At 42.6% G+C, this 13,705-nt stretch overlaps 1 protein-coding gene across 1 annotated transcript in view; it reads right to left on the bottom strand.

Annotated features, from left to right (window-relative positions):
* Positions 1–274: 274 nt before the first annotated feature.
* Positions 275–13,705, bottom strand: part of LOC111976488 (ski oncogene-like) — an 87,150-nt gene continuing 73,719 nt past the window's right edge. Inside the window, 5 exon segments of the mRNA XM_024005335.2 lie at positions 275–4,156; positions 4,862–5,092; positions 10,858–11,213; positions 11,333–11,622; positions 12,680–12,915. Coding sequence (XP_023861103.2) covers positions 3,974–4,156; positions 4,862–5,092; positions 10,858–11,213; positions 11,333–11,622; positions 12,680–12,915 — 1,296 coding nt within the window. The 3' untranslated portion in view covers positions 275–3,973.

The raw sequence follows: 13,705 nt of genomic DNA on the forward strand, positions 1-13,705 counted from the left end.
TCTTAAATTCATGATCTAAGATACAGTACAATGTCTCAATAGCTCAATGACTAAGCAACATTTACATGTCTTTGTACCTCTGCCACAATATCAAATGGGGTATGCATGCTCATAAGAGCATTAACAATATATACTGTAAACAGCATAGCTATTACAACATATTCTAAGTCATTGTCATGTATAAAAACTGTAACGGGGATGAATTCATGTCAGTCAAACATGGTCGCAAGCAAGAAACAACCAGCAGTTATAAGAAAGAAAAGTGGGTCATATAATCTGGACAAACAACTTTATTTCTGGTAATGCATCTATACACTGTACATTCAGTCACTGTGGTATATAAGCATAGCTATTTTCAAACATAATCTCATAAAGTCCTTTACTTTACAATATAGTCCGTGTCATGAGAGAGGGAGAGGGTGTCGATGGGGGGAGGTGGAAAAGGCGCGATAAAACAAGGGAAAGGAAGGAATAGATAAATAAGCCAAGCTTTTTTTTCATACTATATGCGTCATTAATAAACGAGAAAGCACACATTTTCCTCTTACATAAAAATATTTCTAGAATTGTAAAGTTGATATAGTATTAGCAGCAGCGTAGGGCTAAAAAGATACAAGGATGGGAAAAAAATCTACGAGGTGGCGGTAGTTCTTGTGTGACTCATTTTTACCATGGGTAAACTATTTGATATTGAATATATTGTTAAAAATATATATGAACTGGTGAAAAAAGTCATTCAATATAAAGACTCTACAGTAAAAAAAACAACAACATTCAAACAATGGGATAAAAACATATTTATGTAGGGTATATTCTCTAACGCACTGCAATAATGATTTTTTAAACATGTTCTCGGTTAAAACACAAACTCAAAAAAACAAGACAGCTATTGTGTCAGAAAAGATTTCTTTTTGAATAAGGATTAACCTTGTACATATATAATACAATATTGTAAATGAAAAATTATTTACATTTGTAAATTCTTCTTTTTTAATCTTCACACTGGCTAGTTTTGTCTATGAATATGTACTGTTATTGCTGCTTTATTGTCGTCCATTTAGGAAAATGGTTCCTGTTTAGAAAATGATAAATAATTTAACAATTTTTTTCTTTTACTTGGGAGCGAAGAGCCAATGTCGTCATTTTCTCCCTTTTTGTAGAAAACCATGAAAAGGAAACTACAAATATCAATTTGTTTGAGTGTAAAAACAACTATAAAATGTGCCAATTTAAGGTCTGTCAAAGTCACAAACTCAGTGTCAGTCTCTCAATAACATTGCCCTTTTCTAATGTTGGTTAAGACATGGGGCTTCAACATAATGCCCTCTTCACTAGTCAGAGATGTCCACCTTTGGATGGACAGACCAGATCATGTAAAAATGGTATAACATCTTTATCTACAACCAAGATTAACCTTATAATACCGCATAGCTATGGTACATACGTTTTCTGTTGATACCTATAATTGTTTTTGACATGCATATCTCTGAAAGAGCATTTCTGAATGAATTACAGATATTATTGTTTTTCTAGCAGTTATAAGTAATTAAATTGTATTTGTTGATAATGTAGAGTAAATGTAATTACTACCGTAAACTGCAATAGCTTCATCTTGTAACTTGAGCAAGGTAGTCAAGTCAGGCCTGTCGAGAGGGATAGTGCTGAGAGGAGGGAGAATGTTCTAGATACTCCCCTCGAGAGTGCAAAAAGAAAGTATCCCCTCCATTGACAGTGTCTGCACTGTGTGATGGGCTTGACATCTGCACTGTGTGACGGGAATGACATCCCATGGTGGAGTTGACTCTGAGCATGTCCCTATGGGCCAGCTACAATTACTTCATCGTCAGTGTTCCTGATCTGGAAACCATCTGCCCACTTTCAGGCACTTGAGGTTGTCCAGCATTGCATTTGAACTTCGGGTTGTGTTTTGGGGTGTACTTGTGAAGTAGTTCTTCTTCTGATCTATGTAATAAACAAAGTTTAGTTTCCTTTAAAAATGTGGGTTTTTTTCTTTAAAAAATACATGTTTGCTGTATATTGCATAACACAATAAAACCCTTACATGTACAGTATCAATGCCCAATAATGACTATATGTATGGCAAACCTTCTCAAATGTCATGCATATGAAAGAAAATATGAGTTTTCGATTGGAAAAACAGACAAGCAATAAAAATATCCCACATTAAAAACAACAACAAGAACATCAACAACCAAAGGAAAATGGCATAAACACAACGTACATTCGGATTGCATTGTACCCACTGTGTATTTGGAGCATTTTTAAATGTATTTTTTAATTAATCATGAATTTCTCCCAGGTAAATATGTGAGCAATGTGTCTTCGGACTCTAACAATCACTGCTTTTCCATGACTGGTCAAACAGCACTGTTTTACACCTTGGAACTTCGATGAATCATTGGCGTATTAATAAATACCAAAAATGTAGGAGAGTTGGGCACTCGAAGACATTCTGTGTTTTGCAATCCTACGTCCCACTATCTTTCTATTTTGAGGAGTGTCAATTGATTAAACAACCAAAATGGTATAATTAGTGCCAAAAAATGATTGAAATTACATTTTTTTTCAACAGCCCAAACAGTATCAGCAAGCAAGCCTGTACACCCTTTTTTTCTCTCTCATTTTATTTACAATATTTTGTCTTAAACACATGAATACATTGCATTTAAATGAGTTGCATATAATTAACAAAATGCTCACTTGGATTTATATTGTTCTTGTCATGGATATGTCCTCTCCAATGTAAGATTGAAGACAATAGTGGGAGTATAATGCATTATAACAGTATTTTGTTATGACAAAGTGCGATTTATAATTGTAACGTAAAAAAAACATATCTATATTTACATACCATAATTTAATTAAAAATAACATTTTGTGGTTCTGGCTAAAGGCGCCACTTCCAGCCCTAAAATCATAATATTCAAATGTTTTATTTTTTATCTTAATTTGAGCAAGTCATGTCAACTCTTGGTAATCAAATGAAAAGGAGGAAACACAGGCAAGCTAGTTTTAACCAACAGTCCCGGGGGAAACTGGCAAAGGTCTGGGCTTCAGATTGCACCCAGATACAAATTGATCACAAAGTTTATCTTTACAAGTTCTTTACAAGTTCCAAAGAGATAAAATATCTAGTCCAATGCAATCCTCCTCACCTCTCCCATAGTAAACGTTATGTATTTCTGGAATAGTAAAAAAAAAAAAAAGATGAAACTTTTCCTCAGTGGATCACAATGGCCTGCTCACTTGGATCACCACCGACGAACCATGGTGGTACTGGTGGTAGTTTGTCTTGCTTGTTGTCTGTTAATATATTTTGTAAATCTTTTTTTAAGCTCCGATAGAACAAAGAATCAAAGATTTTTTTTAAATATTTTTTTTTATATCACTATGCAGTCTCTTAAATAGCTTATAACGTCATAAAATTATTTAACTTCTTCACGGGAAACGGAGTAGAAGTCCTGCTGGGGCACGTGGGCAGAGTCCAGTCCTCCTGCTCGGCTCGTCTGCCGTTTTGAAAGCCCTCCATTTTGTTTCTAAACAGGCCAGTCTAATATCTTGTATTATTATCATTTTTTTTTTCATCATAGAAAAGTCTGTATCCAAAATGTTCACCAGTTTTTGTCTCAGAGAAAATACAGGCACAACCATATTTTGTGCTATATTTTTTTCTTCTTTTTCAGATTCAATTTTCAGTTTTTGGAGGAGAGGTGCGTTTCAGTGCTTGTCCTAGTAACACATACAGAGTTTGACTTGCTTTGTTTCTTGCGTCAAGGATGCACCCAAGCACTCATACATTTTTTTGTGAGGATGTATACGTGCACATATATCTGCATTTCTCTATTTTGTCTCTGTTATCTCAGTCTCTCTGGTTGGGTTGGGTGGGGAGGGTGTAGTTTTGTTTTGGGGTGCTGATGGTGGGGGATTGGAAGGGGGTTGATGGTGGAAGGGGCTAGTTGTTGGCGGGGGTATCCTTGGTTGGCTTGTTCTGCTCCTTGGGCCACAGCTGCTGCTGCTGCAGCTCCTTAACCACTCTCTCCAGGTGCTCCCTGGCCTCCCGTTCCAGCAATAGGTCTGCCCGGAGCTGCTCGCGGTCTGCCTCGGCATGCTGGAGCTTCATTTGCAAGTCCTCGATCTGAAACAAAAAAACACCATGAAGGGTTGAGCTTAGGAACCAGACAATACACCTGCTTAGTGTGTCTACTTTCAGCCTTTTCAGTTTTTTTTTGTTTACTATCTAATATCATCTCTTTAACTCTTAAATCAGACACACACACAGCCAGTGTGACAGCAAGACGCCATAGCCACATCCTTCCCCCGCCACTGCAAACCTCTAAGCCTCTCCACTTCCCGACCCAGACACACAACAGTGAACTAGCGACACAGACCTAACTTAGCTGTCTCTCCAAATACCACAAACACTATAAACATTCACTCAAGTAAAGGCTTTTAAGACAGGGCTAGAAAGCAAATTGCTCTTTTTAGAGAAACTAGGACTCAAGGCCAGTGTACTTCTATTTTGTTTTGCCTAATCTACATTTCCCATGATGCTTAAAAGGAACTACACGTCTCTTCCTGTTTCCTCTTTAGACTAGCACTTATCTTGGGTCTGTGCTCTTTGGGTTACACCCATTTGTTTTCGACCACGCAGAAGAAACTTTTTTTTTTCTTACCTCATTGACAATGAGCGCTTAACCTTGGTGTTAGACAGAAATGCTGCAATTACTTTGAGGGCTAGCCTCAGTTCGGAGTGTTTATGTAATCGGACTACAGACACTTTGACTATGGCCTCTTCTCTGTCTGGGTTTGAGTAGCCTATTGTGTGTGTGTGTGTCCTCACCTGTGCTGAGTACTTGGCGCGCAGGCGGCCCGCCTCGCAACCCTTGTCACACACTCGGAGCTGCCGGGCCTGCTCCAGCTCCCTCTTCAGACGCATGCGCGACTCATTAGCCTCCTTCATCTTCTTCTCGCTCTCGGCGCGCAGGCGCTCAATCTCCTTCCTCAGGTTCCGCTTGGCCTCCGTGGCCTCCCTGAGCTTCTCTTTCTTAGCCACCCGCAGGAACTCCAACTCCTATGGGACAAAGTTGACGTAAACATTAGGATGAGCTAACTAGCAGTAGCATTACTGAGTTACCATTGGCGTGTACAGGTTAGCAAAAGCTAATTAGCATTAGCCTACAGAGGAAGAGTTGGCATTAAATGTAGTCAGGGTTGCTAAACCAAACAACAAGCTACCTGAGGAAACCCTGTTCAACTTTGAATCCTCTGAAACTCATAGCGAACTCCTGGAAAATAGATAAAGAGATAGCGTAAAATTATTTTTTTTAAGTTATGAAAGCTCATCCAAACTAACAATGCAAGTTTAATGTAACATTAAGTCTGTTGAAAAAGTTCTACTGCACAATGTACTGTGTTAAAATACATACTGTTGAAGTCGGAAGTTTACATACACTTAGGTTGGTGTCATTAAAACATGTTTTTCAACCATTCCACACATTTCTTGTTAACAAATGATAGTTTTGTGGTCGGTTGATGTCGGTTAGGACATCTACTTTGTGCATGACACAAGTCATTTTTCCAACAATTGTTTACAGGCAGATTATTTCACTTATAATTCACTGTATCACAATTCCAGTGGATCAGAAGTTTACATACACTAAGTTGACTGTGCTTTTAAATAGCTTGGAAAATTCCAGAAATGATGTCATGGCTTTAGAAGCTTCTGATAGGCTAATTGATATCATTTGAATCAATTGGAGGTGTACCCGTGGATGTATTTCAAGGCCTACCTTCAAACTCAGTGTCTCTTTGCTTGACATCATGGGAAAATCTAAATAAATTAGCCAAGACCTCAGAAAAAAAATTGTAGACCTCCACAAGTCTGGTTCATCCTTGGGAGCAATTTCCAAACGCCTGAAGGTACCACGTTCATCTGTACAAACAATAGCACGCAAGTATAAACACCAAGGGACCACGCAGCCGTCATACCGCTCAGGAAGGAGACACGTTCTGTCTCCTAGAGATGAACGTACTTTGGTGCGAAAAGTGCAAATCAATCCCAGAACAACAGCAAAGGACCTTGTGAAGATGCTGGAGAAAACAGGTACAAAAGTATCTATATCCACAGTGAAACAAGCCATAAAAAAAGCCAGACTACGGTTTGCAACTGCACATGGGTACAAAGATTATACTTTTTGGAGAAATATCCTTTGGTCTGATGAAACAAATATTGAACTGTTTGGCAATTATGACCATCGTTATGTTTGGAGGAAAAAGGGGGACGCTTGCAAGCCGAAGAACACCATCCCAACCGTGAAGCACGGGGGTGGCAGCATCATGTTGTGGGGGTGCTTTGCTGCAGGAGGGGCTGGTGCACTTCACAAAATAGATGGCATCATGAGGATGGAAAATGATGTGCATATATTGAAGCAAGATCTCAAGACATCAGTCAGGAAGTTAAAGCTTGGTCGCAAATGGGTCTTCCAAATGGACAATGACCCCAAGCATACTTCCAAAGTAGTGGCAAAATGGCTCAAGGACAACAAAGTCAAGGTATTGGAGTGGCCATTACAAAGCCCTGACCTCAATCCTATAGAAAATCAAATCAAATCAAATCTGTATTTGTCACGTGCGCGGAATACAACAGATGTAGGCCTTACAGTGAAATGCTTACTTACAGGCTCTAACCAATAGTGCAAAAAAGGTCATAGGTGAACAATAGGTAGGTAAAGAAATAAAACAACAGTAAAAAGACAGGCTGTATGTATGTAGCGATTGAGGTAGTATGTACATGTAGATATGGTTAAAGTGACTATGCATATATGATGAACAGAGAGTAGCAGTAGCGTAAAGAAGGGTTGGCGGGTGGTGGGTGGCAGGACACAATGCAGATAGCCTGGTTAGCCAATGTGTGGGAGCACTGGTTGGTCGGCCCAATTGAGGTAGTATGTACATGAATGTATAGTTATAGTGACTATGCATATACTATAAACAGAGAGTAGCAGCAGCGTAAAAAGAGGGGTTGGGGGGGCACACAATGCAAATAGTGCGGGTAGCCATTTGATTACCTGTTCAGGAGTCTTATGGCTTGGGGGTACAAACAGTTGAGAAGCCTTTTTGTCCTAGACTTGGCACTCTGGTACCGCTTGCCATGCGGTAGTAGAGAGAACAGTCTATGACTGGGGTGGCTGTGGTCTTTGACAATTTTTAGGGCCTTCCTCTGACACCGCCTGGTGTAGAGGTCCTGGATGGCAGGCAGCTTAGCTCCAGTGATGTACTGGGCCATACGCACTACCCTCTGTAGTGCCTTGTGGTCAGAGGCCGAGCAATTGCAGTACCAGGCAGTGATGCAACCAGTCAGGATGCTCTCGATGTTGCAGCTGTAGAACCTTTGAGGATCTGAGGACCCATGACAAATCTTTTTAGTTTCCTGAGGGGGAATAGGCTTTGGACCATTCTAGTTTGTTGTTAATGTAGACACCAAGGAACTTGAAGCTCTCAGCCTGCTTTGAGGGTACTATGGTGTTGAACGCTGAGCTGTAGTCAATGAATAGCATTCTCACATAAGTGTTCCTTTTGTCCAGGTGGGAAAGGACAGTGTGGAGTGCAATAGAGATTGCATCATCTGTGGATCTGTTTGGGTGGTATGCAAATTGGAGTGGGTCTAGGGTTTCTGGGATAATGGTGTTGATGTGAGCCATTATCAACCTTTCAAAGCACTTCATGGCTATGGACGTGAGTGCTACGGGTCTGTAGTCATTTAGGCAGGTTACCTTAGTGTTCTTAGGCACAGGGACTATGGTGGTCTGCTTGAAACATGTTGGTATTACAGACTCAATCAGGGACATGTTGAAAATGTCAGTGAAGACACCTGCCAGTTGGTCAGCACATGTCCGGAGCACACATCCTGGTAATCCGTCTGGCCCTGCAGCCTTGTGTAAGTTGACCTGTTTAAAGCTCTTACTCACGTCGGCTACGAAGAGCATGATCACACAGTCGTCCGGAACAGCTGATGCTCTCATGCATGCCTCAGTGTTGCTTGCCTCGAAGCGAGCATAGAAGTGATTTAGCTCGTCTGGTAGGCTRGTGTCACTGGGCAGCTCGCGGGTGTGCTTCCCTTTGTAGTCTGTAATAGTTTGCAAGCCCTGCCACATAAGACGAGCGTCGGAGCCGGTATAGTATGATTCAATCTTAGCCCTGTATTGATGCTTTGCCTGTTTGATGATTCATCGCAGGGCATAGCAGGATTTCTTGTAAGCTTCCAGGTTAGAGTCCAGCACCTTGAAAGCGGCAGCTCTACCCTTTAGCTCAGTGCGAATGTTGCCTTTAATCCATGGCTTCTGGTTGGGGTATGTAGGTACAGTCACTGTGCGGACGACGTCCTCGATGCACTTATTGATAAAGCCAGTGACTGATGTGGTGTACTCCTCAATGCCATCGGAAGAATCCCGGAACATGTTTCAGTCTGTGATAGCAAAACTGCTTCATTTGACCACTTTTTTATAGACTGAGTCCTGGTGCTTACTGCTTTAATTTTTGCTTGTGAGCAGGATCAGGAGGATAGAGTTGTGGTCAGATTTACCAAATGGAGGGCGAGGGAGAGCTTTGTACTTCTCTGTGTTGGAGTTACAGGTGATCTTGAATTTGTTTCCCTCTGGTTGTCATTTAACATGTTGATGAAATTTGGTAGAACTGATTTAAGTTTCCTGCATTAACGTCTCCGGCCACTAGAGCGCCGCCTATGGTGAGTGTTCTGTTTGCTTATTTCTATACAGCTGACTGGAGTGTGGTTGAGTGCCGCATCTTCTGTGGTGGTAAATAAACAGCCACAAAAAGTATACTGAAAAACTCTCTGGCAAGTAGTGTGGCTGAATTTATCACAATATACTCTACTCAGGCGAGCAAAATCTATTGATTCCTTAGATTTCGTGACCGCGTTGTGTAAAATATGCACAGACCGCCTGTGCTGTTCGTTTGTGGGAAGACTGAAAAGCGTGTGCGAGAAGGAGCCTACAACTGACTCGGTTACACCAGCTCTGTCAGGGGAATGGGCAAAATTTCACCAACCTATGTGGACTTGTGGAAGGCTCCCGAAACGTTTGACCAAGTTAAACAATTTAAAGGCAATGTTACCAAAATACTAATTGAGTGTATGTAAAGTTCTGATGAAAGAAAAAAGCTGAAATAAATCATTCTCTTCTATTATTCTGACATTTCACATTCTTAAAAAAAGTGGTAATCCTAACTGACTAAAAAGGGATTTTTTACTTGGATAAACGTCAGGAATTGTGAAAAACTGAGTTGAAATGTATTTGGCCAAGGTGTATAGTAAACGTTCGACTTCAACTGTAATTGAACAAGTCAGTGGGTTTCAGTCAAGGGATGAAGCTAATCAACGTGTAGGCTAGCTACTGATACATTCATGGAGGTCACAAATAGAGCTTTCCTCCGTATACTGTACATGTACTAGAATTCCTATTTCAATACGCACAGACCACAGTGTTTACTATAGGGATGGTTGAGGTCTCTGAGTGAAGGGTTAAGGATATGAGAGGGCAAAACATGGTGAGGTTTCTCTTCCTTTTGAAACTGAGAGACTAAGAGATTCCTCTCTCTTTGTGTGTGTAGACACCCTTCTCATGGGAACCTACTGACAGCAAGCATGTCTGTGTCAAGCTTTGTTAGCTGTTTGTTAAAAGTATGATAAAAAAAGACAGAAACAAATATCCCGTTCTACTTGCTCAATTTAAAAAATGTCTAATTTGGTATTAAGTGGAACTTTTGAATAATGTTCCATCTCGGAGGATGGCACGTTGTGTACCTCACACACCACACACACACACACACACACAACACACACACGACACACACACAAACACAAACAGCACACACACAACACACCACACACTACACACACACCACAGCACCACACACCCACAGACAGTTGTCGTTGGTTTAAGAAATAGTTTCTTTCCAATACCAAAATATAAAAAGAAGTCTGCTCCGACTGCTTTTGCAGCAACATCCATTTAAAATGTTTTTGCCAAGTCATGGTGTAAGCCGCCAGTCATCTGAGTTCTTAACATTTTGCCCTCTGTCTGGCACTTAAGAGTTTGAGGAAACTAAGACAAACTGGCATAAGAATAGGGCTAAAACCTAGACATTAGCCCTGGGAGTTGTCAGATCTTAGCCAAGGTTCCCCATCACACAGGGATAGTTCATCAACCTGTCTCTGCAATTCTATATATTTTATAAATATTTATGGACATTTGATTAAATATACACTGGGTGTACAAAACATCAGGAACACCTGCTCTTTCCATGACATAGACTGGCCAGGTGAATCCAGGTGAAAGCTATGATCTCACTTGTTAAATCCACTTCAAACAGTGTAGATGAAGGGGAGGAGGCAGGTTAAAGGAGGAATTTTAAGTAATTTAACAATTGAGACATGGATTGTGTATGTGTGACATTCAGAGGGTGAATGGTCAAGACAAAAGATTTAAGTGCCTTTGAACGGGGTATGGTAGTAGGTGACAGGTGCACAGATTTGAGTGTGTCAAGAACTGCAATGTTGCTGGGTTTATCATTAATGGTCCACCACCCAAAGGACATCCAGCCGACTTGACACAACTGTGGGAAGCATTGGAGTCAACACGGGCCAGCATCCCTGTGGAATGCTTTCGACACCTTGTAGTCCAAGCCCCGACGAATTGAGGCTGTTCTGAGGTCAAACTCAATATTAGGAACTCAATATTAGGAAGGCTTTCCTAATGTTTAGTATACTCAGGGTACATGAATTGGGATATAGGATAGTTGATTGATGGGTCTCTGTACCTGTTGGAGGCTGCGTTTGGCCTGCAGGGCTGAGCCAAGCTTTTCCTCCTGCTTCACCCTCATCTTGACGATCTCATGCAGGAACTTCTCCTTAGACTCCTTGGAGTCCAGCCCGCTGTCCAGTGTGTGCCTCAGGGTCTCCAGCTCCGACTCAAGACCCCCGGCCCCGGGGACATCAGGGGCCAACACCACTGCCACTGCTGCTGCTGCTACCCCAGTGAGAGGGCCACCCTCTGGGGTCAATACAGCCGACGTCAGTGTACACACTGGGCCCTGTGCGCCAGGCGAGCTCAGGTCCTTAGCCGAGCTGGAGGAGGTGAAGGATGGGGAGGAGAGGGAGGAAAGGGACGAAGTGACTGGGGAAAGAGAGGATAGAGAGAGAGTAATGTTAAGTTTTGAGTCAGAGAAAGAGGTTTCCGGCCGTTGACAACCTTAATCTTTCACGTCAAACATGACATGTTTCTGGGATACTCACATTCCTCTCGGCTCTCCACCTCAATCTCAACTTCTGAGTCCTCCTGGAGTGGGGGCTTGCTGGCTGCTGCTGATGGGGGGCAGAGGGGCTCGGGGCCTGGGTGCGGGAGCTCCACGGTGGCCATCCTCTTCCGGGGCCTGGGGATGGCCCCTTCTCCTGGGGCCTCCCTGGCGCTGGGGTGGAAGGTGCTGGGCACGGACGGGGACAGTGGCCCCGCCTTTGCCAGGGGGAGGGGCGTGAGGGCAACGTTTGGGGCCACGGCACTCTCCATCGTCTTGAAGTTGTAGAAGCTAAGAGGGAGAGAAAGAAAGAGAGAGGAGGATGTGAGAGGTGGTTGGTTTTTCGGTGTCTTTGGTTGGAAGGGAAAGAGGGAAAGAATCTCGAATGTTGCGGATGCTTTGACAATGAGCTAACAATGAGCATGCGTGACACTTTATTTCACAATCCAAAATGGGTTCAACAGCCACACGTAATAGTCTGTTAGATATTCACTCCTACTAAGTGAAAAATTGAATAGATTAAGTGTGTGTGCCTGTGCACATGTGTGAATGTAATGTGTGTATTATGTGCTTATGTGATTCACTCCGAGTGGGTGCACACGGTTGAGTGTGTGTGAGTGGTGCCGTGTGGGAGGCGGCGGTACAGTCAGCTCTACCCCCTGACCTCAGCCCACCCAGACAAGCCGGTGGGCCCTCCTGATCGTGAGGCATGCCGGGAGGGAGCAACTCCATGACATAGGAATGAGCACAAAATTCCCATCCAAAATGGCTGCCGTGGTTGTGCTCTCAAAACAACCAAACTGTTGCTGCTTTTAAACAGTGGGGGGTTTTCATTGTTTTAGAGCAGGGGTGTTGAACTCATTTTGTCCCGGGGGGAGCATTCGGTCTTCACCAAAGTCCGGAGGGACTCTCTGAAAAGTGGTTATATTTCCTTGACGTCGAAACTTGCAAAAAAATAGTCTCTCTATCCATGTGTTTTATTTATTTTTTTTGCTCCCTGACTGTCAATAAATAAACTGTATGAATGTAGGTCCATTGACTGTGCACAGTGATTATTATCGAGCTGGACAGTGCTGGAGCTGGACAGTGTGAATATTGGTCCATAATCATTTCTTCACAGTTTCGATTTGGTTGTAGTGATTTTAAAGTATATTGAGTCATTTTAAAGTATTTTTACTCTAACCACCCACGGGCTGGATTGGACACCCTCGCGATGTTTGATACCCCTGTTTTAGAGGCTTGGATGATTGATGTGTGTTTAAAGCATGGACTTGGTGTACTATGTCGACATGCGTGTTTCTTCAGGGTAGTGTGCTGTTGTTTGTTGTTGTGCGTATGTTGAGCTCACCTGTCTCTCAGTGTAGCCAGAGGGCGGTTGGGCGTCTCTTTGTCCCCGGCCGAGAGGTTAGGGGACCAGGGCCTGAAAGCTGACGGTCTCTGTCTGGGCTGGATGCAGTTGAGCCCCGTATTGTCTGAAGCCGAGAGGGATCTTAACCAATCGGGTTGCTTCTCTTTCTCAGCGGACAGGGGCAGCGATGGGAAGTCTTCATGTTTAGACTTCTTGGCTGGGATGGGATCTGATGCCTGGAGAGAGAAAAGAAGGGAGAGAAGAGAAAATGGCATGTAAGACAAATTGTAGGGCAATTTTAGAAGCACAAGGTCAAATCTATGTTCTATTCAGAGACCGGACGTTTTCTTTGTCCAGCGGATGGCAATTTGAGCCGCACGGCCCGCTTGGCATCCTCAATACCAGTCTCTAATGCCAGTGAACTGAAAATGCATCCAGAGGTGTAAGATGGCTCTAGCCTGTGTGTGTGTGCGTGAGAGATCCCAGTATAAATAGAGCCCAAATCAACGATTAACTCCTCGAGACAGGTGTCACAGAAAAGGCGTCTGACAACTCGGATTGTAAGTGTGTGTAATTTTAGGAGCGGTGTTGACTGTGTGTGTGTGTGTGTGTATTTGCTATAGTTGGGAGTGCGTGAGGGTTATTATAGTGTTAGACAACACAAGACGGAAGCCTCAACTCTCACACTCGAGCTTGCAAGCCCTTCTTAACCAGCTGGTATATTGACATATGACACACGTATAAGTTATATAGAGACTGTTTGACTGAGGTTGAGCTTGTTTTGGTCAAACAACTATCAACAGTGACAGCTTTTGAGCAGTGTTGCAATAATGTTGACACTAGGATAGGCTATATTGCTTCAAACACTTAGAGTACACACACACGCGCTCACACTCACACACAGTCTGCACACGCCAGTACTCCAGACAATTGTACTACAGTGTATTTCAGCAGAGGTGAGACGTCTCTCTCTCTCTCTCTCTCTCTCTCTCTCTCTCTCTCTCTCTCTCTCTCTCTCTCTCTCTC

This window comes from Salvelinus sp. IW2-2015, linkage group LG17 (genome assembly GCF_002910315.2).
Source record: "Salvelinus sp. IW2-2015 linkage group LG17, ASM291031v2, whole genome shotgun sequence".
Classification (NCBI taxonomy): Eukaryota; Metazoa; Chordata; class Actinopteri; order Salmoniformes; family Salmonidae; genus Salvelinus; species Salvelinus sp. IW2-2015.